At 46.2% G+C, this 26,625-nt stretch overlaps 1 protein-coding gene across 1 annotated transcript; it reads left to right on the top strand.

Annotated features, from left to right (window-relative positions):
• Positions 1 to 795: 795 nt before the first annotated feature.
• LOC147900254 (DNA repair RAD52-like protein 2, chloroplastic) lies at positions 796 to 26,625 on the top strand. Its single transcript, XM_087377434.1, has 4 exons — positions 796 to 1,383; positions 6,055 to 6,092; positions 6,217 to 6,311; positions 26,040 to 26,625. The coding sequence occupies exons 1-4, from the start codon at positions 1,025 to 1,027 to the stop codon at positions 26,187 to 26,189; spliced, it is 642 nt and encodes a 213-aa protein (XP_087233560.1). The 5' UTR covers positions 796 to 1,024; the 3' UTR covers positions 26,190 to 26,625.

The following is a 26,625-nucleotide window of genomic DNA, read 5'->3' as shown; positions in this document are numbered from 1 at the left end:
TCTCCACCCACACCATCTCGAGTGGGTGCATCCAATTGGTCTTCTTTTTCGCTTGTTGGATTTTGGGCAGGCCTTATTTGGAAAATTCACTTACTAGTAGCACTAAGAGCACAGTTACATGCCCTGCAAAACTCCTCTAGAATTAGATCCCATCAGCGGTACAGTTTTGTTGGGAGGAGGAGCCTCCACTTTTGGATTTGTTCCCATGGGCACAATGGGCATAACGGCGAGGGGCTCGGACGAAGAGAAGGCTTGAAAGGGAAAGCACTCATGAGTTGAAATGAATGTTTGGGGACGAATGGAGGTTGGGAGGGCGGTTTTCGGCGTCTCCATCCCATATCCAAAGCATCCATTTTCAACAGATAAATGGTGGGAGCACATTCGTTTCAACGATGCATGTGGCCAAATCTCCAAACATTGAAACATTCATTTTACATCCATACATCCATGCATGTGACTGCGCTGTAAGTCCCACCTTGTGAGGTGGGGTAAGTGGCTTTTTGGCATGCGCTTGGGTAGCCTTAGCAACGCTTCAAATTTGGCAAAGCATAAATTAGGCATTTTTAGAATTTTTGTAAGTGCATTTTTTCTTTTGGACAATATGTTGACTCTTCTTCATTGGGCTTGAATGCAGAAAGTGGTTTACTCTCTCTCTCCCCTTCTTTATCTCCTCAAGTCTTCTTACACCATCTCTACCTTTTCTCCCTCTTACCGCGTCTTCCGCCCACTCACTATAGTCTTCCTCGACACCATTTCCTTTTTGTTTGCTTTTTTGATCTTGGGAGGCCTACCTTGTTTTTTGCAGCTGTGCCAAAAACGTGGGCAAACCAAGAGCTCTTGAGAGAGGAGAGCATTCTCTCTTTCTAAAGAGTGCCCATCAAGAGATCAACTCCTCTCTTCTCTTCTTCCTCTGCTAAAACCCAAAACCTCACAATATTCTCTTCTTCTTCTTCTTCTGCTTCTTCAATTGTCATCTCACAAATCGACTATATTCTTCTTCATCTGAGCTCTCACAATTTGTGCAATGGAAATCCTCTCCAAACCCACCACCCATCTCGCTTCCAAGTCCTCTTTCCTGCTCGACTCCCTCCTCCCACTCGCTCCCCCTCCTTGCTCTCTTGGGTTTCCCTTCAAATTCAAATCCGCTTCCGCATCTCTTTTCCCTCAAAATTCCAAACCCATCAAGCCCAATTCCGATGAGAGCGGACGAATCATGTTGACCAACTCCAACGCTAGCTACGCTGCCCCCCTCGATGCCTCTACGGGTTCCTCCTTCATGATGCGGCCTCTCGCCGAAATCCTTCGTGACCTCAATAAGCGCGTCCCTGACCAGGTGTTGAAGGACAGAGCCGGAAGTGGCGATCACCAAAAATACATTCCTTGGTATGTGATCCGTTTTTCTCTGCACTATTCTTGTTTTGCTTAGATTTCGTGTATAAGAGAAAAGAACATCTAAATGATCCGCGTTCTAGGAGTAGTTCACTGAGGACATTCATTGAAAAATGACCCGCTATGCAACAAGTTTTGAAGTTTTGAATATTTGGTCAAGTGGAAGGATAGGTAAGATGAAATTGCAAAATGGAAAAAGGTTCTTCATCAGCTTTGGACGGAAAGTCGCGGTCGGACTTGTTGCTTCGACGCCTGTCATCCTCATAGCGCCCGCACATCTTCTTTTCATAAGAATTACAAGCAATTCACGATCCATCGCCTGCGCATCTTTTAGTCCTCGCACAGATCTTCTACAATTTCCTTACGTAACTGAACTAGCCTTCCTTTCCATGGACGGAGTGCATCTGGGAAAGTCTAGGCTTTTCGCGTTTGGGGTGCTTGTTTCGTGGTAAAAGCGAGGTGGTGTGTCTCATCATCATTCTCTATTTAATGAATAACTTCAGTAATGTGCTTTGAAAAGCCAACCCCCCTTGATCTATTTAAACCGTTACTTGAAATGCCAACGATCCGTTGATCTATGTGACCCGAGTGATGAAAATGGTAAAATGAATCCAATTATGCGTTAGTCTATTATGCTTAAGGAAACTATCCCATTTTGTCTGTATCAAAAATTGTTGCCATCCTGACATTGATGCATATTGACATCCATGCTTTAGCAGTCATAGCTAGTGAGCTATTTAAGTTTGTCTAGGTCAAACCTCGGCTCAACCTCGGCTCACTGTCAATAGTGACCATCAGATTGTCCCCTTTTCTTCTTCAGTAAACTCACTGTCAATCTCACAGACGCATGTCCACACCGGGAAAATGACTTTTTGTTGTTGCCTGCCTAGGTTGCTCTTATTTCCTGAAATCTGACCTGTAAGTGTGGCCTCTCTTTTCGGATCATTTTGGTTGTAGCCCCCCTTGATCTTGTTGTGAGCAGATGGTGTAAAACACAGCAAATGTGTGTGCTATTGAATTTTGTGTCAGATTGGCCCTTGAATAGGGAAAGAATGCCCTAGTGAGAGACTTTGTTGCTACATTGACGCCTACGTGCAAGATGTGCTAGAGAGAGAAGTGCGAATTGGTGACATCTGAAATGCCTCTGGAATGCCATGTGGGGCGAGCAGATTCCAGTGTTCTCGAAATGTTTGTGGAATGCTGTTCCCTGGCGTTATTGGATTTGGTGCCCAGCCCAATTTGCCCCCCAACTCTCCTTCCCTCACCTTGCGTCCTTCACATCCCCTTGGACCTAATGCGTGAGTGTGCGTGTTGCCATGTCATTGTCGTTTGTAAAATGCCATGTCAATGGATGGTGTGCTGCCATGTCATCATTCGTAGTGTGCCATGTGGTTGTATGCCATGTCACAAGCATATGTGCAGTGCCATGTTAGCACTCTACATTGGTCATGTGTCCCGCATGCGTCATGTCCTTGTGTAGATGAATCCCACCTTTGCATTCATTTGAATGCATAGAGATGATCTAGACAGCCATATGCTGTCTTGAACGTGCAGCCCATCTCATCAAGATGATGAATGGCTGCAACTGATGCTCAATCTTCACCTATCCTGACATGCCATGGCTTCTCCTCATTTGGGGGCCTTACAAGTAAGCAACTAAGACAGATTATCTAGCATCTGGGGCATTCCACATCCCATTAGGCATCCACATACCCTGCATAGCCTTTACTGCTCACTGCAGTACACAGCCCGGAACTGTCACTAGTAACCACACTTGGCCACACAGTTCCCCATAGCTGTCACCAGTGCCCAATTAACCATCCATCTGCTCAAGCAGAGAAAGAAAGCATACATAAGCTTTCTCGACGGTCCAGGACTGTCACTACCTATAGTCTCTCACCCTATGGGCAGCGCATATCCTGATACATCAACTCGTTTCCCATAAGAGAAGTGTATCACAACATAGCAAACACTATGGCAGTCACACCTGCTCTCGGGGTTCAATGGATACTTTGGAATCCTGTGTACCAATGCTGTGCCATCTGCCTAGCAACCACTGCCTGCATATACACTATCTCTTGGGGAAACCATAGCATAATCACTAGTGGAATTGTCCTCCTCCAAGCATGCAAAAGAGAATCCATTTCGGTTCCACAAGGCTTACACTCAGCCTGAGGTTGTTTCTAGCAGCCAAGACTTGGTCACACAATCCCCTGCTAGCCTTCTCCTTTAGTGCTAGCCTTCACCTCCAGAGTGCCGACAGACACTCAGTACGAAGACTTTGTATAAATGGATGCTCAAGTATGTGTGGGTGTGTGGATTTGTATGTGTGAGAGCATATTTTTATACTATGGTCTACACCCACTGTTGGGCGCTGATGACGTCAGTGGGGATGTCATAGTAGCTAATCCCTGCTATGCATGATGGAGTTTATGGTTTTCAACCGTGTGAGTGACTATTATGAGATTGAAACTGCACTATGTTGTGTTTTTAGAGGATGAGTTTGGGAATGTTCCTGGATTCATCTAGGTATACACAATCCCTTGCAAATGCCTCAAGTGCTCACTTGTACACCCACCGGCTCACTTGGGATTTCTTGCATAGCAAAGGCCTTCCAAAAACAGCTTGCAAAAGGAGCAAGGCACCCCGTGTGCTCAGCCTGCTCTCCAAGGAAGCTCACAGCAGCTTTTCGAGTCTAGCCCAAGCCCAAAAACTCAGCTCAAGCTCCAAGCACATTCTATGCTGGACCTTGTTTTGTCCAATCCTTGACAGAAGGCATCCTTTACTGACCAACAATGGCACTCAGCTTGAAACTATGTCTAGCAACCATTGACCAGCCCAAGAGAAGAGAGACTGAGCCCATACACTAGCCCAAGCACACATGAACAAGCTGGCACACTAGCAATTGATCATACAGTTAATCTGCCCATACAGCCTCTGTACACAGCTGTACCTAAACACTATGTACCTCATCTGTATGACAGCCGTACACAGCCAGTCTGTGTACAATCGTATGGTAGCCGTACATAATCAATTGGTGCCTCCATTGTACGACTGCACGGAATTCCATACTACAACCGTATTGCTCCCGCCATCTTGTACTCGCATCTGTACATAGACCTCATCAGCGTTCCGTACATAGACCTCATCAGGACCTCTCCATACACAGTTGTACGACCAAGCCGTACCCAACCCGTACATAGAGCTAGCTAACTAGCCCGCCACCCCCTCGCGTGATGACCAGCACCCAGCCCATTGTTCTCTCGAAATCCTTCTCCAGTATGAAAATTGGACCCATTGAATTTGTCGATAGACATGAGAGAATGAGAGGAGGATGCCATGCGGGAAGGTCTTACCTCTTGCTAGGATGCAAGGGCAGTGTCTATTCCCTTACAATATTGTAGAAATAAATGAGAAGAAGAGATCCTAGAAGCCAGTTCTCTCACCACTTTGTCAGGGCCATAGCATATGACAGCCCATCGAAGCAGGAGGAACCAGCAGTTTGCAGATATGAGGATTAACAAAGACTGCTCAGCAAACTGAAAGAGACAATGTACAGTACCTTAGCAAGAACTGAATGCAGAACTGAATGCAGGTTGGGCAGAGATAAAAACTTCAGCTCCTCCTTTATTTCGAACAGAAAAGGTACGGGCAGCAGCTTCAGAAAGTCGTGGGCAGCTCCTTCAGCTCACGAAATCAGGGCAGAAATGGCAGACAGATCTGCAGCAGTAGAGGCCACCTGAACAAGGACAACGGGTGCAGGTACAGATTCCGTACAGTCGTATGGACTGTACGGACGCTGACGAAGACGGCGTACGGCGGCGTACGGCGGTCGTACGGAGAGCAGAGCTGGTAGAGAGTGGAACTGCGCAACAGATCTGGCGCGCAGATCTACAGCGCAATGGTGCGCAGATCTGCAGCGCAATGGTGCGCAGATCTGGAAGAGGGATGGCGAGCAGATCTACAGCGGCAGCAGGGTCAGCAGCGTGGAGAAGAGGGGCGGTGCGCAGATCTGTCGATGACAGCAGGTTCTGCGCAGATCTGGCGCTCAGATCTGGCAGAAATGATGCGCAGATCTGGAGCGCAGATCTGGCGCAGATCTGGAGTAGAAACACACAGATCTGAGAAAAGGCAGACTGCAGCGGGGGAGAGTTCTGAGAGAAGGCAGACTTGAGGGAAGAGAAGAGGGAGAAGAGGGATCAACCTAGCTCTGATACCATGTTGGAATATGGAAAAAGAACTAGAACTAGAAACTGGAAATGGAAATGAGATGACAAGACTGAAAGATAAGAAATACCTTGAGAAGAGTGTAGACAAGACACAAGCTAGACAGATAGATTAGAATGATGTGACCCATTGAATATATGGGCCAAAGTACAAGACATAATGCAAGAGTGTTTATGGGATAATTGTAGAAGTGCCACATGGCACACACTCAAGACATAAAGACTAGACTTAGACTTAGACTAGGAAATAGTACACTTAGTGTGCACTTATCTCCAACACATGTCACAGACAGAAGCATTGGTTCCAATGAAAATATTAGTTCAAGGTGTTTCACAGATGTAGTGGCTTGTTGATTGCCACAAGAAAGACATATTTATTAGTCAAGGTACAGTTTTACAGGCACAATGGGCTCATATAAATTATTTTGATTCTGTCCAGGTATCAAGCTAATCGGATGCTCAGTTTTTATGCTCCAGGTTTGTATCTCAATGTTTACTTCGTGCCTAGAAAACCAATTTTTGTTGTGGGATAATTATCTTTTCATGGGATTTTTTTGAAGCGTGTGCACAGAATAATTCTTGAGACATGACCTTGATACAGGTTGGTGTGGGGAAGTACGAGATATTACATTCTCTGGTGATGGGAGATTTGTAACAGTTACCTATCGAGTCACATTACGAGGCTCTGATGGAGAGGTATGATATCTTAAAAATTTCACAGTTTTCCACAGTTTGTATGTGTATAAATGTTTCTATGAAAATATTTTCTATATGTTTTCATACTTTAATATAGAAATTTCAGAACCTGTGACTTTGACTTATGGATGGTTTGATGGATGGATACGTGTGAAAGTGTATGCCCTTTCGATGGGAGACTTACCATGAGGCACAACTCTTCACAAGAGCCAGAAGTCTATGGAAGAGACACTTTGTCATGAAAAGGGAAGGCTTTTATTTATAGCTATACATTTTACACCCTCTTTGTGAAGGTCACATCGATCACAAGTACACCCCTCTTCATGCATGTACCTTTGGGGCACATGCCTTTTCAAGTCTGATCTCTTCACCTAAGAGACACTATTATATGAACAACCATTCCGTATGTGTTTTGTTGTAATTCAAATCTCTATCCTATGAAGTCTCTTCTCCTCTCTTGCTCAATAATGAGATTAGTTTTCTAGGGTTTCTTGGGTCTTATTCTTAAGGTTTAGAAGTTGATATCTATGATGAATCACAACAACCTGAGTCACATTGACTCAAACATCCAAATAGTAGTGACTTCCCAATTCTATAGGTTTTCTTGTCTTATTATAACTAAGAGTCCCTTTATCTGTCAATTTAGTAATTTAATCCTATTGCTTCTGAGGAAGGACTATAATATAAGAAAAGTAATGAGGAAACTTGGCCTTTCTAGTCATCATATCTTTGGAATTTTGGCTTTGGGTATTGCTTTGCATGCTAGGTATGTCTACCTTTTAAAAAAAAATTTGTTAGCTCATTTTTATTCTTCTTCATTCTCTCTTTTATTTTCAAAGTAGAAATTTGGACTTTATAACAAAAATCTGAATATATACAAAATAGTCTTACAAGGATATATGTTTAGATTCTTGAATGAAGAATCAAGATCCAAAGTGGGAGCTTCAAAGCCCATTGCCGTTTTAGTTATCAACAGTGTCACCGGAGAACGCGTTTCGCCCAGGCAAAATGTCTAGAAACGTTTTTAGGCGAAACGTTTTGCTGAAACGGGCGAAACGACCTAGTGCCAGACTACTGTTTTTTACTCTTTTGAGAGTGCTCAGTGTGTATGTGTGTATCTGAGAGCTCTTTCCACACATAGAGAGAGAATCTGGAGAGAATTATTTATGTTTGATATATAATTTATAAAAAATATAAAATTTAAGCTTGTTTCTAGACAAACGCCCGGCAAAATCTAGAAACGTTTCTTGTGACACTGATTATCAATTAATTCTATGTTTCGAGGTCATCTGCTCGTACTTATTTTATTATTTACTATTATTTTTAGATTAAATTAAAAAAAAAAATAATGGTTTCCTTGAGTTTGCATTGGTGTTTCATTTTTTCTTATATGTTCATTGGTTAAGCTTTGTTTCCTTATGTAGCATTAGTGTTTCTTATATTTCTTTATATTTAACCTAATTTTCTTCTTCTCTCTCTCTCTCTCTCTTTTCACTGGTTGACAAGTGAAAAGAGGGTAAAGCTGAAATATTACCAAGACAACATAAATCCCACATGTTGGTCTACATACATGTCCATAGAGACTCATGCTCAGTCTTATATTAGCACACCTATCCCCCTTCTATATCGCAGAAACATCGCCAGGTTCCGTACCAGATCTCATTCATTTGCCTTTGAGCAAGGAGCTTGGATACACCAGCCCAGACATGCTAAAGTCTGTATCCTTTGTGACATGCAGACAGTTGAGACGGAGGCACATGTAGCTCTACAGTGCCCCCGATATACACATATCAGGGAGGACTACTAGCAGATACTGCGGGACTCCGCTCAGTTGACATCAGTTCTCTTCATTGCCTCTCTGGCAGCATTGGGATCTTTTGTCACTCGTCTTTTTACTTGTCGTCAGGAACTCATAGACTCCTGACCTCTCTCCTTGAGGAGACTCTTTTTACATTGTATCGAGACGGGTCCCATGGGTCAGTTTTTGGCCCCCCGAGGATGCTAATAAATTCTACTTCTACTTCTTCTACTTCTCTCTCTCTCTCTCTCTCGTACTTCTTTTTCTTATTTCTGCTTTGATTCTCTCCTCTTTGCTATTGAAGTTTTTGATATCTGGATCGGATTTTAAAGCTTAGTAAGCACTACGAGTGGTGTCACAACCCATGATACAACTCGATGCTATTATTGAGTTGTGTCATAAAGTTATGACATGATACACAACTCGATGTTGTTATCGACTTGTACCATGAAAACTCAATAACAACACATGACACAACTCAATAACAACATCGAGTTGTGTCATGTGTTATGGCAAAATACGATGTTGTTATCGAGTTGTTATAACTTGGTCACTAGATACTAGATGATTTTGGGCAATTTGATCTCTCTAGATGTTTCCATTGGATCATGACCGCCTCACCTTGTATGTAATTTTTGAGGGCCTTTCGCTTTGAATTTTAAGCTTTGGGTGACAAAAGGATCTAATCATTTTTTTTGCGGTAAAAAATCGAAGAGTCCCTTGTGCTTGAGGTTTTGAACTGAAAATCTTTAAAAATGGAGTTATTGCAAAAGTTATGGTTGTTTTACTTTCATAAATTTCTTAGACATAACTTGACATTGTTTTTGTATTTGTGTCATAATTTATGACAACTCAATAATCGCATTGAGTTGTGTCATGTGTATGAGAAATTTGTTACCATTTCTTAGCACGATGCCTAAAGTAGAGTTCTTGATGTGCCCTTTTGACATGATAGCGACTTGTAGTGAAATAGTTTGCGTGAAAAACTTGACATCGAGCTATGTCATTGAGTCTGTGTGAAGGATCGAGCTATGTCATCAAGTTTTGTGAAGGATTTGTCCCTATTGTCACCTCTCGCCTAGTTAGCCTCTCTCACAGGTGTCGCCTCTCTTTTAGGTTATTTTCCTGACTATTTATTCAAATCTATTGCAAGAATCTATGTTGTGATATCAAGTCGGTTTGAGTGCTCTTGACGAATATTTGTTCTTTATGCATAGGATTTGAAGCTATAGATTCCAAACAGGATGAGGAATCCATTCAAAGAGAGAAGCTTGTTGGACTCAGGAATTACTATGTACATATCAGTAAGATTCACCGAACATCTATTAACGATGACACTAAAGTGAGAGTATTGAAAGTCCATCCATCTCACTCTTTGTATATGCATAACTTGAAGACTAGGATTAAGATCAATCATGTATTGTAATGGTTGATCTAACTATTGTTCACAAAGTTTGACTTTGATCCTCGTCGAGTAGATCAATATGGTTATTATATTATTGGTGGTGATCATTCTACACAAGCCAAAAGAGAATTTGTAGTTGAGTATCTTGACTCTCATTATTTCAAGAATTATGAATGTAATATCTATGTATATCTTACCACAGTGGGGGCAAAGCTCCTGACATGAGATCACAATAATGATAATAATTACATAATGAAATGAACTTCATTCAACACTTTGGATTCTTTTCATAATGAGTAAATAAAGTGGTAGTAGACAATGGTAAAGTCACATTTGAATTGAGAAACTTTGTTGAGTGAAAATTAGATAGGTGTTTGAAGAAGATAAGGCTTTTGTTGCCTTTAGGAAAGCTGAATTCTTTCAGCTTGCATTTAGAAGCGGCCTGTTGGTATAGTGATAATTCTTTCTATCTTAAATGGTGCATTGACCTATCAGGTAGATTTAGATTTAGATGCTCGTTGGGGAGAGACTAAAATGAAAATGTTTAGACTTCACAAGCAGTTGTAGCTTGAATGAAGAGATTTTGGACTACCTTTTGATTAGCCTTCTCCTTTAGTGCTAGCCTTCATCATGGCTGAGTCTGCCCTTCACCTTTGGAGTGCTGACAGAACAGAAACTCAGTATGAAGACTTTGTATAAATGGATGCTCAAGTATGTGTGGGTTTGTGGATTTGTATGTGAGAGCATATTTTTATACTATGGTCTACACCCAGTGTTGGGCACTGATGACGTCAGTGGGGATGTCATAGTAGCTAGTCCTTGCTATGCATGATGGAGTTTATGGTTTTCAACCTTGTGAGTGACTATCATGAGATTGAAACTGCACTATGTTGTGTTTTTAGAGGATGAGTTTGGGAATGTTCCTGGATTCATCTAGGTATATATTGCATTTAGAAGCGGTGTCATTTGGGATTTAGTGAACCGAATTTTTTTCTTGTGGAGCATGAAGGGGTTGAAAGATCAGAAGAAGTGTGTGTACCGGCATGATTTCAATGTGACCTATAAAGGAAAAGAGAGAAAAGATTAATGTATTTGAAGTCCATTCCAGATGATATGAAAATTTTAATAACTAATTAGAAGATAATACAAGAGATTCGTGATAAGAAGGTCATAACATGTATTTTTATCCAAAGTTTTCGCAAAGGAGTTGTCACTCGATAAAATAATAAACGATTTTGACGAGTAACTATTTCTTAAAATTTTAATTGAATTTTAATATTAAAATATGCTCCTAAGATATTGATTTATTTGCGATTAATTTAACTAGACAGAACTATTAATAGATGTATCACATTGTTGATAAATCAACATTTAGAAAAATACTTTATTAAGTTCAATAAAAAATCTAAGAAATTCTCGTAAAACTTGTTGGCCATTTCAATTGTTATGACCTCCTTATCACTAACTACTTGTAGTGATTTTCATATCATCTAGAATGGACTTAAGAGATATATCAATCTTTTTCTCTTTTCCTTTATAGATCACATTTTGCCGCATAGAAACCTTTTGACCTTTTAACTCCTTCATGTCGCACAAGGGAAAATTTTAGTCAACTGCTTTCTAAATACAAGCTGGAAGAAATTGACATAGGCATCAAAAGCATTATCTTCTTGACACACAAACTCAGTTTTTAAGCAACAAAGTTTCCTCAATTCAAACGTAGCTTTATTATTAACTCGAACTACTCATTATGGAAAAAGCTAATGCGTTGAATGAAGGTCATGTTCATCTTGTAATCATTATCATTGTTCTGATCCCAGAGTAGAAGCTTGTCTCCACTGTGGTAAGACTTGCATAGATCTTGCATTTATAATTCTTAAAATAAGAAGAGCTAGGATGCTCGACTACCAATTCTCTTTTTGCTCATGTAGAATGATCACCACTAATGATAGAGTAATCTTATTGATCCACTTGACAAGGATCAAAGTCGGCCTTTGTAGGGTATTCATACGGATCAAACTGTTATAATGATACATTAGGGAAAGGGTTACTCTTTTCCTGGTCTTCAGGTTATGCACATGCAAAGGGTGAGATGGATAGACTTCTATAACACTTGCTGCAATGTCATCATCAATAGGTGATCGATGAATCTTATTGATATGCAAATAGTAATTCCTAATATCTACAGGCTTGTCTCTTTGAATGGGATCTCTCATCCTATTTTGTTTGAAATCTACAGCTCCACATTTTAATGCAGCAACAGGGACATTAGCGATAGATTTGTCTCCTTTCTTATTATCCTCCGCATATTTTCCTTATCTTTTTTGTCTTTATTTATCTAGATTTTTAAGCATGTGAGGACTTGGTTGCGATGTCATCATCATGTTGTCATTGTTGTTGAGCTCCTTAGACACAATAAAACTAACGCGATAGTCCCGTAGGTCAAAATTTCATGCAACATCTTCTCTTTATTCACAACATTTGAATTGCAAAACATTATTGTCATCCTCGTGAGATCGTATACGTTGCTTACAACGCGATTTCTCTATTGCTTGACATTTTTATTGTCAAAGCTCATTGTTGATTTGGAAAAAGATGCTTCCCTTCATCTTCCAGTTCAATTTTACTAGTAAGATCCTTGTCTTCAATTTTTAAATCAAAACCAAATCTTGTCTTCATCCTCTACTTCAATTCTACTAGTAAGATCCTCGTCTTCAATTTCTAAATTAAAACAAACCTTGCAACCCGTGTGCTATTTGTCATGTCCCAATGTTGAGGAGATGCTTTTAAGGAAGATACAAGTTGCCTTCTGCTTACTAAACATCTTCTGTTGAATTGACGTGAGGCACTCTTCGTGGGAGGGGTCAAATCAGTGTGAACAAAATGTTGAGGATCTTCATCAATTTGCTAGTTCTTTCTTTGCACTCTTGATTTTCCTTGCCAATAGGATGTGACTCAATCTCCTCAGCCACCTCAAGTGAGTCCTCTCTCCAGATCTTCCTTTATGACCAAGAGGTGAATCAAACTCATCATCAATGCCATTGTGAGGCTTCTTTCCAAAACTCCATGCTTTTCCTTTACCGACAACAAGAGAATCATACACAGCTTCATTATCATTGTGAGCTTACTCCCTCGAAGTTGATCTCTTCCGAGCGGCATCGCACGTAATACGTCTTTATTGGTATAGTTAAGCTTCCAAGTTCTAGTGATTAATCCTTATCCTTTTTCATACCAACTATGCTAACTTTAAACTTGAGAGACAGTTGTTGAGTGCATAAAGAACAACATCGTGAAAAACACTCAGATTGACTTAATATCACAACATAGATTCTTGTAATAGTTCGAATAAATAGTCATAAAAAGCGACTTGGGAGAGAGGTGACAAACTGGGAGGTGACTCAACTCGTTGCGAAATTCTTTATACAGACTCAATGACACAACTCGACGCCAAACATGATGTAGAATTTTTTTTTTGTCTGGCACAACTTGATGTCAAGTTATCGAGTTTTCATATTTTTGTTGATATGGGAGTAGGGGAGGTACCTCTAGGAAGTAAATGAAAGTCGTCTTTCTCTTTGCTCTTCTTCTCCAGCTGCATCTAAACCAGAAAGTGACTTGGGGCATGACAAGCTTGATTAGCTCCTGCGAGCCCTCCCTCCCTCCCTCGCCATAGCCTACCTCCCTACCCCCCTCGCCCACCTCGTCTGCGAGCTCGCCTCGCCGCCTCGCCCTCCCTCGCTGCGCCTTCGCCCTCCCCTCGCCTCGCCTTGCGCTTCCCCCACCTCGCCTGCGCCCTCGCTTCGGCCGCCTCACCCGCCTAGCCCGCCCTCGCCTCGCCCGCCCTCGCCTTCCCGTCGGCCCCCCCCGCCCCCCCCTCTCAGCCCCCTCCCCCTCCCTCCGGGCAGCCACGTCAAGAAGAGCAGAGGCAGCCGGAGCCCGTTCCAGAGGTGGCTGGCGGCTGGACCGAGGTCAGAAGGAAAAGAGGAAAGAATAAGAAGACTTCTGACAAAGGCAAGGAGGCAGAGGTTACCCTACCTGGAGCAGCGCCTCAGAGACCTGACAGACAGCCGCCCCAGGGTCCTGGGAGAGCTTCTTCTTCGTTTGTAGCCCGCCCTTCGCAGCCTCAGGCCCCCCTCTTTTCCGATCCCCAACTCCCTTCCACTCTGCCCCAGCCCCTACCCCAGCCGCAGCCTTCTCTTCCCGACCCGCAGCATCAGCCCCCGCCTCTTCCTCTTCAGCCCCCTGCTCTTCCTCTTCAGCCCCAGTCCCAGCTCTAGCCCCATCCCCCCTCCCCCGCCCCTGTCAGTTCTCCTGCAGTGTCAGCTGCACCGGTGGTTCCTCAACCGTGAGCAGCCCCCACTCCCCCTCCTCCGCCCCCCCCGCTAGCCGCTTCCGTGGAGTCTGAGTTGCCTACCCCTCAGCCTCCTTTCCCTTCCCCACCCCAGGCAGGCCATCCCGAGTCTGCACCACCCTTGGAGTAGTCTTCCCTGTCTGCTAGCCCGACCCCCTCAGTTGCAGACTCTAGCGGGCCTCAGCTCCAGGAGAGAGAGCTTCCTCGCGACTTCTACAGATCTGGTCCCTGGGATTACTTGGATGTGGCCGACCTCGGGACCTTCCCTGCTTACCTCGACCTCAATATCTTCCTACTCCGTAAAGGGGCGGATGGGAAGATCGCAGCCTTGGCCTCGAGGGATTGCCCCAGCTTTGCTTTCACCTTTCTCAGCGATGGCACCGAGACCTGGACAGACGACTCGGTTTGGGAGGCTCTCAGAGAGCAGACGCACGCTGAGATTTGCTCTTGGATAGGCCCGTCGGGTGGATAGCTTCTCGAGACTCAGTGGTCCGAGGGTGACGTGCGCCTGCGGTGGCGATGTGCCGCCAAGCGTTTCAGATTGATTGTGATCCTTAGACCCCCTCTGTCGTGGCCCCTACCCCAGGATGTCAGAGCCTGGACTCCCCAGAAACTTCGCGCCTTCTATGGGATGACCACTTCAGAGATCTCGAGTTGGCTCGAGAAAGCGTTTGTCCATGGCACCAAAGGCCTCACGCCTTTGCTAAAAGTTCTGAAGAATGGGCAGGATGACCCCGCCTCCCCCTCCATACCCTCACAAAAGCGTTAGCGCCTTCATTCCGAAACTTCAGCCTCTTCATCGACCTCAGCCGCGAGCAGACAGTTGTTCGCAGCCTACCAGTCCTCATCATGAGCTTACACCTTGTCTCCTGGAACGTGAACGGGTTTCATTCTTCTGGCACCCGTGGTCCTAGGAAGCTCATCTTGAGATAGGAACTCCAGCCAGCAGTGATTGGTCGCTTGGATATACTCTTGCTCCAGGAGCATAAGCTTTCAGTGGCTCACTCCCGTAGCTGCGGGAAGATCCTCCCTGGACGCTCTCACACTTATTGGGAGCCTTCGATCGGAGCACAGGGGAGGAGTGGCGGTGTTTGTACTTCCGTTTGCGAGCCGTTTGCCCAGGGAGTTTTTGGTCATGGTACGTTGATCCCAGGCCGTGCACTTTGGGTTGGCCTAGAGTTGGAGGGCTCCAAAATAGGAGTCCTCAACATCTATGCACCCACAGACCTCCGATGCAGAGCCACTTTCTGGAGGACACTCACAGAGATTCTCCCAGACATGGATTCCTGGATTGTTGGAGGTGACTTCAACAATCTGGAGGCTTTGGAGGACCAGCAGGGCCGAGGACCAGAGTTTACAGGTATAGCTCAGGCAGAGCAGTCCGCTTGGGACTCCTTTATCTTCACGACAGGAGGTAGGGACAGCTGGAGAGGCCCGTCCTTCCGACGATGGCATGGGAGCTTGGACTTCTCGTGGGGCTTCCGCAGGGAAGGAGGTAGACTCCTGGAGAGACTGGACAGATTTTATGTCAGTGATTGGGCCATCAGCAGAGGTGGTCAGGTGGGTATAGTGCCAGGGACAACACTCTCCGACCACGTGCCAGTGCTCCTGTCACTAGACTCGGCAGCTCAGTTCCTTCCTCCCCGTTCGTGCAGGATTCTTGATTCCATCTTCTCTAGGGAGGAGGTGCGCAGCAGTATCGGTAGCCTTTGGGACAGAGATTGGAGCGAGTGCGTGGATCTAGTAGAGTCGGTGGCACAGGCTTTGCAGGAGTCCAGCCAGATTTTCCAGCTCGTAGCCCTTCAGGTTCGCCAGGAGTGGTGGGGTAGAGAGAGAGCTCTTCGTAGGGACCTCGCCTCCATTCAGCGACTCCAGCAGGCAGCTTCGGGTTCGGAGGAGCTTCGGATCCAGGCCCTTCGAGCTAGAGCCCTTCTTGAGGAGACTCTCCAGCGTCGCTCAGAGTTTTCTTATCACGCCTCCCTCTCCTACTGGGCTCGGAAGGGCGATTGGATGAGCAAGGAGTTCTTCAGGACGCATGGCCAGAGGGCAGCAGGTGATCAGCTCCGGAGTCTTAGGATAGTGGAGGGGCACATCGTTTCTGATCCGGAAGAGGTCTTGGGGTTGGCTACCGACTTCTACAGGACTCTTTTCCAGCAGGAGCAGCTTGCCCCCCGTTCTAGACGCTCCCGCGAGGAAGTGTGGAGGCACATTCCAGCCCTTGTTCAGCCCAGCATGCAGAGGACGCTGATGGCTCCGTTCACCACTGTCGAGATGCAGGAGGCCTTGTTGGCCATCGATGGGCAGAAATGCCCTGGCGAGGATGAGCTCTCTCGCGCTTTCTTCACCTCTTTCTGGGATCAGATCCATCAGCTCCTCCTAGCAGCCCTCCAGAGGATTTTCAGCAGCGGACATATGCCAGAGAGCCTCTCTTCTGGATTGATTTGCCTCATCCCGAAGGGAGGAGACCGACAGGAGATCCGTCAGTGGCGCCCGATCACTCTTCTCACCACTGCCTACAAAATCCTTGCCAAGATGATCAGTGCCAGAGTTCGGCCACTACTTCCTGACCTCATTCATGACACTCAGATAGGCTTTGTCTAGGATCGCAGTATCCTGGATAATGTCTTTACCTTCTCAGAGGCGACGGAGTGGGCTCAATACAGCGGGTCGCACTTAGCCATTCTACTTCTCGACTTTGAGAAGGCCTACGATCGAGTGGACTGGTCCTTCCTGGAGGGTACTTTGGAGAGGCTGGGATTCCCAGTAGGATGGATTCAGGGTATCTCAGCGTTATACAGGACAGCTACCAGCAGGGTCATCATTGGTGGCAGGATGGGAGAGCGTTTTCGATTGGAGAGATCAGTGCGTCAGGGTTGCCCCCTCGCTCCTTACATGTTTCTATTCTTCGCCGAGGTGATGACATACTACCTTCGGGCGCGGTCGACCGGGATCGGGGGTGTTCGCCTTCCCATCAGGGAGGACACGGAGCTCCTGGACTCGTTGTATGCAGATGACACAGCGCTGTACGTTCAGGATGATGAGATGATGCTGGAGAGGGTGAGGCTGGCCTTAGAGGTCTTCTGCTCGGGAGGTTCTTGGGTTTCAGATGGATCCCACGGGGTAGACAGCTAGATATCTCGGCTTTCAGGTCGGCCTGGACATCACGCCAGCTCAGTAGTTTCTCCCGGTGCTAGATTCCATTCGACGGAAGCTGGCTTTCTGGAGCACTGCTAAGCTCTCTCTTGCAGGTCATGCTCTTGTAGTCAACCAGGTTCTCCTGGCCACGGCCTGGTATGTGGCCTCTTGTTGGTGCTTCTCGAGATCCAGCGTGGCACAGCTCAGGAGGATGGTCCGGAATTTCCTTTGGTCTGGGGGGGATGGTCTCAGAGATGCCAGAGCCAGGGTAGCCTGGCAGACAGTCATTCTTCCACAGGCTGAGGGTGGCTTGGGGGTCATTGATCCTGAGCTTCAGAGTCAGGCCCTGCTGGGCAAGTTAGTTATCCGCGGTTTGACCCCGGGGGGGCAAACGTGGAAGATGTTACTTCAGCAGGGGATCAGTTCTTGCGTCTCGCGCCGAGGTGGAGAGTGGCTACCGTCCCTCCGGTGGATCTTCACCTCTGCACCGCTTACTCACCCCCGCTCCCCACTCATTCGTAGCCTTCTCATGGTTTGGAGGCGACTCTGTCTCAGCCTCCTTCAGCTCCCTCCTAGCAGTCAGGAGGAGATCGACCGCCAGCCGCTCATCTGGAACGATCAGGTCAGAGATACCTTGGGCCTTCATCTGGGGGAGAGGTCACATATCCTGTGGGACGGTTGGATGCGGGGACCAGCCCGGTCCCTTCGAGTTTGGAGGGACACTTACAGACACTTGGAGACCGTTGCTCTAGCAGCCGCAGTTGGAGGTGTCCGTGGAGCTCAGGCGAGACGCACAGAGATAGACGGAGCGATTCCTGCCGGATGGTTGGTTCCACCCGAGTTTCAGATCCTCATGCCTGGTGATGACCGTTGGCTTGGACAGTTCACCCCCCGTGGCATCCCACTGGTGGTTGCAGGCCGGATGGACGACACCTCTGTTTCCTTCTTCGCGGTTTCGGGGGACGGCCGACTCAAGAGAGAGGGTGTGCTCATCGACCCCCTTCTCTCGTGGCAGAGGGTTCGGGTCGTAGGCCTCGTGGGGAAGGTTTGGCGGATCGATCGTAGTATAGAGCAGGATCAGCTGCAGTTATGGCGACTCTGGCTTTGGGAGGGGCGGGCCCTGTCAGAGCTTGATTGGGACCGAGGTGAGTGGAGATGGCCAGAGGTTGTGGCAGGCCAGGGGCCGATCCCTTTCTTCGCTTACAGTATGACATTGGGCAGGAGAGTTCTCGGGAGGATGCAGAGCCGCCCGCCCACTCAGCGGCCCAGTTGGTATGCTCAGGGTATCTCCAGGCTATTTTTGCAGGCCTTCTGGAAGGCCCTGTGGGAGAGCTGGCGGCCGCGGAAGATTTCCTACTTTGGCTACTCGCCCACAAGGGTCTTCCAGTGGGGAGCTGGTTGCGGCAGATTCGTCAGGATGGACTTTGTCAGATCTGTCATGAGGACGAGGAGTCACCAAAACACTGCCTGTGGAGCTGCACTCGCGCCCAGGAAGTGTGGAGGTGGACCTTCGGGATCCTTACACGTGCAGCACCGGAGCTAGGTTTGATCACCTGGGGCGCGTTCTGCTGGTGCAGTACCACACCTGGCTTTCATCAGTTGTTCGAGGCAGGCCCACAGGACCCCATATTCCTTATCACACAGGGGACTTGGGGGCTGCTTGAGGGCATCCTGCCGCACCTGGCAGAGGCGGACAGAGGTTTTCAGGAGAGGCAGCCAGTCTGGGAGATTATTAGCAGCATTGCTGGCTGGCACATTTGGACCTCGCGCTGCGCGCAGATCCTCGGTGGTACCTCTCTTTCGACTGCCCAGATCATGGCCGACATCTGGAGTGAGATCATCCACACACTCAGAGGCCAGTGGGACCAGATTCAGGGAGACTCCCGGGCTGGCCGGGAGAAGCGGAGACGTTTCCTCCGAGATTGGGATACGCGGGGCCTCTTCTTCGAGCATACTTCTCAGGGCCTTCAGTGGCGCTATTCACCACCTCTCTGGCTGTTTACTCACACCCGCCTGATCCCTCCGTGAGAGAGAGCTTTTTGATTCCATGTAGGGTTGCGTCCGATTTGTGAACACAGCCCGTCAGTTGCAAAACTGACCTCATGTATCTTGTTTTTCGAAGTAATATAATCAGCACTGTTTTTTCGGAAAAAAAAAAGAAAGTGACTTGGGAAAGAGGCGACTTGTGCACGAAAGAAGGTGACTTGTTGAGAGAAGCGATCTAGGAGAGAGACAATTTATGCATGAAACAAGGCGATCTGGAGGAGACAAAAATCAGGGCTTGAGAGAGAGAGGCAACTTATATACAAAACAAGGTAACTTGCTCAGAGGCGCGATGTGGGATAAACAGGGTGACTAAGGAGAGAGAGAGGCAACAGAGTGACTTGGGAGAGTGGCAATGTGGTAGAGAGGCATTTGGGAGTGTCAAACATTGCTAGTTGTCTTTTTCAACATCTTTCTTCTACAGCTGCATCAGTTTGTCATAGCCTTTTTTGTCACTCGAGCTCGCTATTCTTGTCAAATGGCACCCTTAATAGCTCTATTTTTGGCATTGTTGGCAAGAATGTGAGAAGTGTAGCGGCGCTGAGCAACAATGGAGAGAAGACAGCAAACACTCACAAAGAAGAACTGAAAACAAGAGAAACCAAGGGAGACTTGCACAAGGATCTCAGAGAAAACTGTTCGACTGCTGGAGAAAACCTCTGCTGAAATGAGGGAACTGCTGACTGCTGAGATGGAGGAATGGGGAGAGAGAAGCCTTTTATATAGGCTTCTCCCCCCAACCCTAGATAACCGACTGGCAGGGTAGGGGGCAGCCGACTGAGCTGGTAGATACAGCCGATTGGGCTGGTAGGTACAGCCGACTGGGGGCTAAGGGCTATAAAAGGCCCCCAACCAGGGCGCCTACTATGCGCCATGAAGGCACCCTAGTGGCAGCACTAGGTAGGCCCCAGAACGGGCCCAAACCTGCCCCATATCTTCTCCATGTCGTCGTGGACTGGGCAGCATCCCCCCCCCCCCCCCTCTCTCTCTCTCTCTCTCTCTCTCTCTCTCCCCTTGGTAGGCAAATCCACGAATGTGGCCCTCACTCTCCTCACATGGCAGGCAGACCCACAAGCAAAAGTTAGATTTATTTTCAACTAGGGCACACCATTCCCGGAAATGAGCATACGCCAGAGACTTGTGGGTCAAAAAGTAGACCCACATGAACCTATTGAAGTCATCAACCAGCAGCATGAAGTAGAGAGCCTGGCCAAGGCTTTCAATAGTGTCCACAGAGATCAACATGGACCAACTCTAGAGGTAATGATGCCACGAGGCCTGCTTTGGAAATGCATCCTAGTGTTGCTTACATTGAATACATGATCGGCACTGAGCATGCTTACTGCCCACATTAGGTAAGCCGAGGATCATTTGTTCATGGACAACACGTTGGACTGCATTAACATTCAAGTGACTAAAACGAAAGTGCCACAGGTCACCTTGAATAGAAGACATGATCTAGGAAAGTGTGACAGAGTGTAGATGCCATGACTTACTGTACCAGTCTGAACCACGTGATCAGACCTCCACAAAGTGTTCATCAAACAATACTGGGGTACCAAGGCGGCAAGTCTTATAAACAGACAACAAATTGAATCCAAGAGAGGGAACAAATAGTACTCGAGAAGAGTGCATCCCTCCTTTGCCATTTGGAATGATGTCAAGGTTGCCTTCCTTACGAACTTTGATGATAGTGGTATCGTCGATATAGACATCCCTCTCGGAGATCACAAAATACTTCAGCCCAGCTGGAGAAGGACTCATATTACGGGATGTCCCATTGTCAACGGTCTAAGTCCGGAAATCTTTGGCTTGAAGAGACAATATCTCCTCTCCAACAGAGGAAGCGAGAGAATCAATAATTTCAATGTGCACAAAAGTAGGAGTTATAGTAGTAGAGGAAGAACCTGTACCCTTGGAAGAACCGGTACCCTTGTTGTTGACCCGATAAGGGTACTTCCTCCAATAATGGCCTTTCTCGCCACAGTGATCATAGGATTGCTTTGCATGAAGTGCCTCCTTTGCTTCGGTCCTCGTATATCAGGGGTTTGGTGACCTTGATTCTTTCCCGACTGTAGAGCGGCCAGAGCATCGGAGCCACCACCATGGGAGGACCTTTGTCTTGATCCAGCACCATAGGCACCAATTCTTCCCAAGTGAGAGTACTCATGCTACCACTAATGATCAGTGAAGAATAAAAAGCAGAGAGCTTGGAAGTGAGATGGGAAAGCAGAGTAATGGCCATATCTTCAGACGATAGTTCCTTCTCGGCTTGAAGTATCTCTTGTTGAAATTCCTAAATCTTATTGATATGGTCCCGCATAGAGGAAGACTTAGCAAGTTCCAATACCTTCATTTGAACCTCAAGAGCGACCCTCTTCATAGCGGAAGTCTTGTTATATAGGGAAGCCAAATGCTCCCAAATACTCTTGGTTGCCGTCATGTGCTTTACATGATTAATAATCGGAGAAGTATAGTTCACGAAGATGAAAGAACGTACCCTTGCGTTGACGCGGTCCTAGATGTGAGCCAGATTCTCAACTTCCTTCTGACCTAGAATACCTAAACTTTCTTCAAGGGGATCTGCCCCTTTCACACCTACTAGAATGAAGTCTGCCAGCTCGTAGGACTATATCATGACACGCCAAATGCCATAATTGTTCCCGTCTAGTTGACGGTCAACAGGGAATGTGGGCAAAATGGGAATCTTCACCTTGTTTTCTGCCAGTTCCTGCAGAGAAGCCATTGGGGCAGAAGTGGAAAGAACGGGGAGGAGGGTAGGAGAAGGGGTATTAAGGAAGAAAGAGAGGAGGAAAGATGGAAGACAAGCGTGGGAGAATTGAAGAGGATTCGTCCTTCGACCTCCAAGAAATTGGCCTTCACACAATCTACTACTTCGATCTGAAAACACCCTTCAAAGTAAATGCCCTTCTTTGTACTCCAAAAGACAGCCCGTACCTTCTCAAACAGCTCCCAAAAAGCCTTTGTAGTTGGCTGGTTCCAGGTCCTCTCCACAACACAGGTCTTCTTAGCCAACCTTTGGCTCTGATACCATGTGAGAAGTGCAGTGATGCCGAGCAACCACGGAGAGAAGACAGCAAACACTCACAGAGCAGAACTGACAACAAGAGAAACCAAGAGAGACTTGCACAAGGATCTCAGGGAAAACTCCTGCTGGAGAAAACCTCTGCTGAAATGAGGGAACTGCTGACTGCTGAGATGAAGAGAATAGGGGGAGAGGAGTCCTATATATAGTGCCCCCCCCCAAGCCCTAGATAACCACGTGGCAGGATAGGGGGCAGGCGACTGAGCTGGTAGGTAGAGCCGACTGGGCTTGTAGGGGCTATAAAAGGCCCCCACCCAGGGCGCCTACTAGGCGCCATGAAGGCAGCCTAGTGGGAGCACTAGGTAGGCCCCAGAACAGGCCCAAAAGAAGCCCAAACCTGCCCCATATCTCATCCATGTCGTCGTGGACTGGGCAGCATCCATCTCTCTCTCTCTCTCTCTCTCTCTCTATCTCTCTCTCTCTCTCTGCCTCTCCCGGGTGGGCAAGCCCACAAACATGGGCAGGCAGACCCACAAGCAAGGCCCTCACTCATTGAACCTGGAGATGACACCTCTAACAAAGAAATGACAAGAAATTCCTCATACATATGACACAACGCGGTAATATCATCGAGCTGTCATAAAGAAATTTGCTGAACAATAAAACAGCTTTCTTTGCAATTTCTAGTTTAAATTCACAAGCACAAGCGGCTGCTATACGACCGTATTTGTCACCGGAATCTTTAAATTCAAGGCGAAAGTTCAACAAATTTGACGACAAGTTGAAGAGCAAGCCCAACAACAACAAAACGATGATGAAGAAGACTCTTATTCAAGTGGGATCAAGGAGAAGAATAAATGCTTCTTTTGTGACTAGCCAGGGCATTTTGTGAAGGATTGCAGAAAGAAGAAGGCTGACCAGAAGCAGAGGAAGGAGTCTAATCAAGAATCGGAAGAGTCAAGACCGGCAGCAAATATGGTAATCACAAAGGAGCTTTTCTTGGTAACAATTCTGAGTGTTGTTGAGGTAAGATTTGCATACCTTGATGTACCAATATGTATGTCTGAAATGGAAAGATGGTTTGGAGAGGAATCAACAACTTTTGTGGAGACAAAGGACAGCAAAGAGTGCTCAGATAGCTCTGAGTGCAAAGCTTGTATCATTGGCATGAGGGAAGTCTCTTTGAAAGGACCTTAGGAGGTAGAATCAGATGGAAGTGAGTCCCTCCGTGAGGTACATGGTTTGTTTTCAGGGCAATCAAACAAATGGGTGGATCTATTGGTACGTATACTTATTGTGTAATTATTCAGACCTTAATAGCATGCTATGGGCAAAATCTTTGTTTTAATGTCTCTTCATGGTCCAGGTTTTTCGGAGATACACTTGGGCTGGAAGATCTGTGTGGATCAGCCACTGAGATCTTATTACTCAGGTTGGTTACTTGGCTGCGGATACCGCCAACGTGAAGACAAGTTGAAACAGACCTCGGGAGCATGGTGCTTGGAAGACTCCAGGCTGTCCACTGATTAGGAGGCGGACAGCTAGATGATGGCACTACTGGGATTGCTCAAGATCACTGGTGTATTTGTGTGCCAGGGTGGTTCGATTGCATAGGACCAGATGTAGAGAAGCGCACTACCGGGATTGCTCAAGGTCACTGGTGTATTTGTGTGCCAGGGTGGTTCGATTGCATAGGACCAGATGTAGAGGAGCAGGAGCTGCGGGTTGAGAAACCAATGAACAAGGACAACTTCAACATGTTCAAGAGGGCTTCTGCATGGGACCCAATTGAGCATCTACATCGACGTTTGGGGATTGGCCCACGATGGGTCGGTGAAAGGGGGTGTTGGGAGGCTTCAATGCATTTTATTTGAAAGATATAAGTATGGATACACGAAATAAATGCATAGGTATAATGCAATAAGAGAACCATTGGTAGCTAGAAAAAGATTTGCACAATCAATAAAATGAGATGCAAGTACGAGCCAAGATACAAATGTATATGAAAAGATAGAATTCTTATTCATTCATACTAAGGAAAATGTGGTTGATGAGTCTATGACTAAAGGTGTAAATTTGATTGCAAATCAAAATGATGCTCCACAATCACAAATGGATGCAACATCTATCCTACATTATGCTCATGAAAGTTCAGCTAGAGCCTTTGTTGAGGCTTCTCGAGTAGTGTAGAAAGGAGAGAGAAAGATCATGAGGATGAAAAACAAAGAACAAGCAACACGTTGAAATTGCAGTTCAGCCACTATAGGATAGAGCCCTAGTAGGCAGGATCGTGGGTCTCATGCCCTCAAGGAGACGAGGTTCTTCTTGCTCCACAGGACAAGCAACAGGTTGAAATTGCAGTTTAGTCACTATAGGTAGCCATATAAAATTTATATCCTCAGTGAGGGAACCAGGCTGAAGCCAAAGACTACATTATCATCCAAGGCAATGCTATACCTCTCCCCAATTAAACAGAAGATGGGTGAAATTGATTCTAATAGCATTAGTGAACACTTGAATAATGCAAATCTATAACCAAGACTACACCCCATTCATCCTACAAGCAGCTCTTACGCTCCACCCAGCTCCTGCAGTGCTCCAAATGGTCCTTGAGTACTGCCCAGCCTGTAGCTACTGTCTGCAGCCTCCATTGCAGGTCCAATCCTGCCCATATCTGAGCCACCCTTGCTGCTGGCCTCCAAGCCTTGGCCCTAGGTGTGGGCCCTTCTGCCCACTAATCAGAGCTTACCCAGCCCATCAATTATAGCTTGGTTATGCTCCATCTGCTCCCCACATGGCAGCCTCCATGTGGCAGCCCTGCAAACCATCTCAGTTTTGCCCCAATGGCATCTCTTAGACCTTCTTGGTGCACCTCCCCCAAGCTCTCCTCATTTGGGGCTCACAGGTGGAGAGGTGACCTACATAACAGAAAGAAGAACCTTGATAGCAGTGGGATCGAGGATGCTGCCATAAGAGCTCCTCTTGCTAGACCAAGAAAGGGTCACCACCAAGCTTCTTTTCTCCGTGGCGAAACAAAACGACTTTGCACTGCGAAAAGGAAAAAGTGGGGAGCCGGGTGGAAGAGGAAAAAGGAAGGAATAAGAACCAAGGTCCCTGCAAAAGGCCAACCAATGGCTTAGGCAAAAAGGGCTGCTCCGAGCACTAAAGGCTGGTGAAAGACTCACTGAAAATGGCAATTTAGCCAAAAACTTACAGCCACAACTCTTAAAAAAGTCACTGCCTGTCGAGAAGAAACCAATCCCCAAACCACTAGAAGCTATAACTCTCAAGAGGAGCTACAAGCACATTGCTCCAAGGACTCTAAAACAAGAAAAGCTCACAAGGAAGGCCTTGGGACAGGGGTCTAGGAAGCAGCCCGAAATGCAAGGGGTTTCTTCTAATTGAAAGCCAGCTCTAAAGAAGGGCCTGTAGAGTGGCACAAATTGTTGGAGAGGCAGGCTCGACCAGGGGGGAGTGAAAACAAAACGAGCAGCCCAAGCTTCACACAACGACAAAGCTCTCTATGCCTTTTTAAAAATTAGTAGGGTTGGCTGAGTAAGCAAACCGCTGCATGGAGGTGCCATGAAGTTTGATTAGATACATGATTCTATTGTGTATGGAGAGTTTTTGATGAGATACATGATTCTGTAATGAGTATGCAGAGTTTTTGAACGTGTGGTTACAATACTCTGAAGACCTAATCTTTTAATGTTCGTATAGAGCGAGTGATCAGAAATGGTTGCCTTCTAGCGTCTAGATGTTTCAGGTAAGTACAAAGCCTTAACGTTGATAGCCAAGTTGCATTTTTTACTTTGTTCTCTAACAGCTCAAAAGCTTATGTTGCTTAGGTCTAGCACATCTAGTTTAATGGTTTATTGTATGAATATGCATGCTGTGCTTATTATTTCTGTCTAAAATGTGCACGATTCATGTTACTTTTTGTGGATCAGGCATTTCGTGAGGCTTCAGGTACAGTTTTCACAATCGGAACAAAGTCTGAAGATCCTGTGCAGGAGGCAGAAGCAATGGCTTTTTGTCGAGCATGTGCAAGGTTTGGCTTGGGTCTGTATCTTCATCATCAGGAAGAGGGGCAATCCTGATGGTTGGATGCGTTTGAATCCCTGTGCATTTAGTGTATTACATAATCTAGCAGCAAACGTGGGTGGCTAGAACACCCGAAGTAGAAAAGACGATTTTGATGAACTATGTTTACATGAATGTATTGTACCTCATAAAGTGCATCTATTGATAAAGTTAGATTGTTTTACGGGACACAATAAATAGACGTCAGTTTCTAAAGGATCAACTAGGCAAAACACAAAGCATCTACACTGTATGGTTTCTGACTCAATCACACTTGAAAAACATGCCGAAAGTAGAGGCTTCCTTTTTTACGACAAAGGTTATGCTAGTCGGTATCAAAGCGAAGTTATCTTAAGAGTGCGTACTTCATTGTGCACGCTCCGGAAGTGACCCTTATCATACTGCTATTAACAAGGGTATGTTATTGAACATTAATATGTGAATTAGTACGAT

The sequence above is a fragment of the Dipteris shenzhenensis genome, chromosome 7 (genome assembly GCF_047967505.1).
Source record: "Dipteris shenzhenensis isolate YYH24624 ecotype China chromosome 7, Dip_SZ_1.0, whole genome shotgun sequence".
In the NCBI taxonomy this organism is placed as follows: domain Eukaryota; kingdom Viridiplantae; phylum Streptophyta; class Polypodiopsida; order Gleicheniales; family Dipteridaceae; genus Dipteris; species Dipteris shenzhenensis.
The sequence above is the reverse complement of the archived record's forward strand: the minus strand, read 5'-3'. Positions and strand labels throughout refer to the sequence as shown.

Excerpts from the sequence above, each read along its gene's own strand:
- LOC147900254 (XM_087377434.1), top strand. The coding sequence starts at position 1,025 with ATGGAAATCCTCTCCAAACCCACCACCCATCTCGCTTCCAAGTCCTCT. Across the intron at positions 1,384-6,054 it reads CACCAAAAATACATTCCTTG|GTATCAAGCTAATCGGATGC; the intron begins GTATGTGATCCG and ends GATTCTGTCCAG. Across the intron at positions 6,093-6,216 it reads GCTCAGTTTTTATGCTCCAG|GTTGGTGTGGGGAAGTACGA; the intron begins GTTTGTATCTCA and ends ACCTTGATACAG.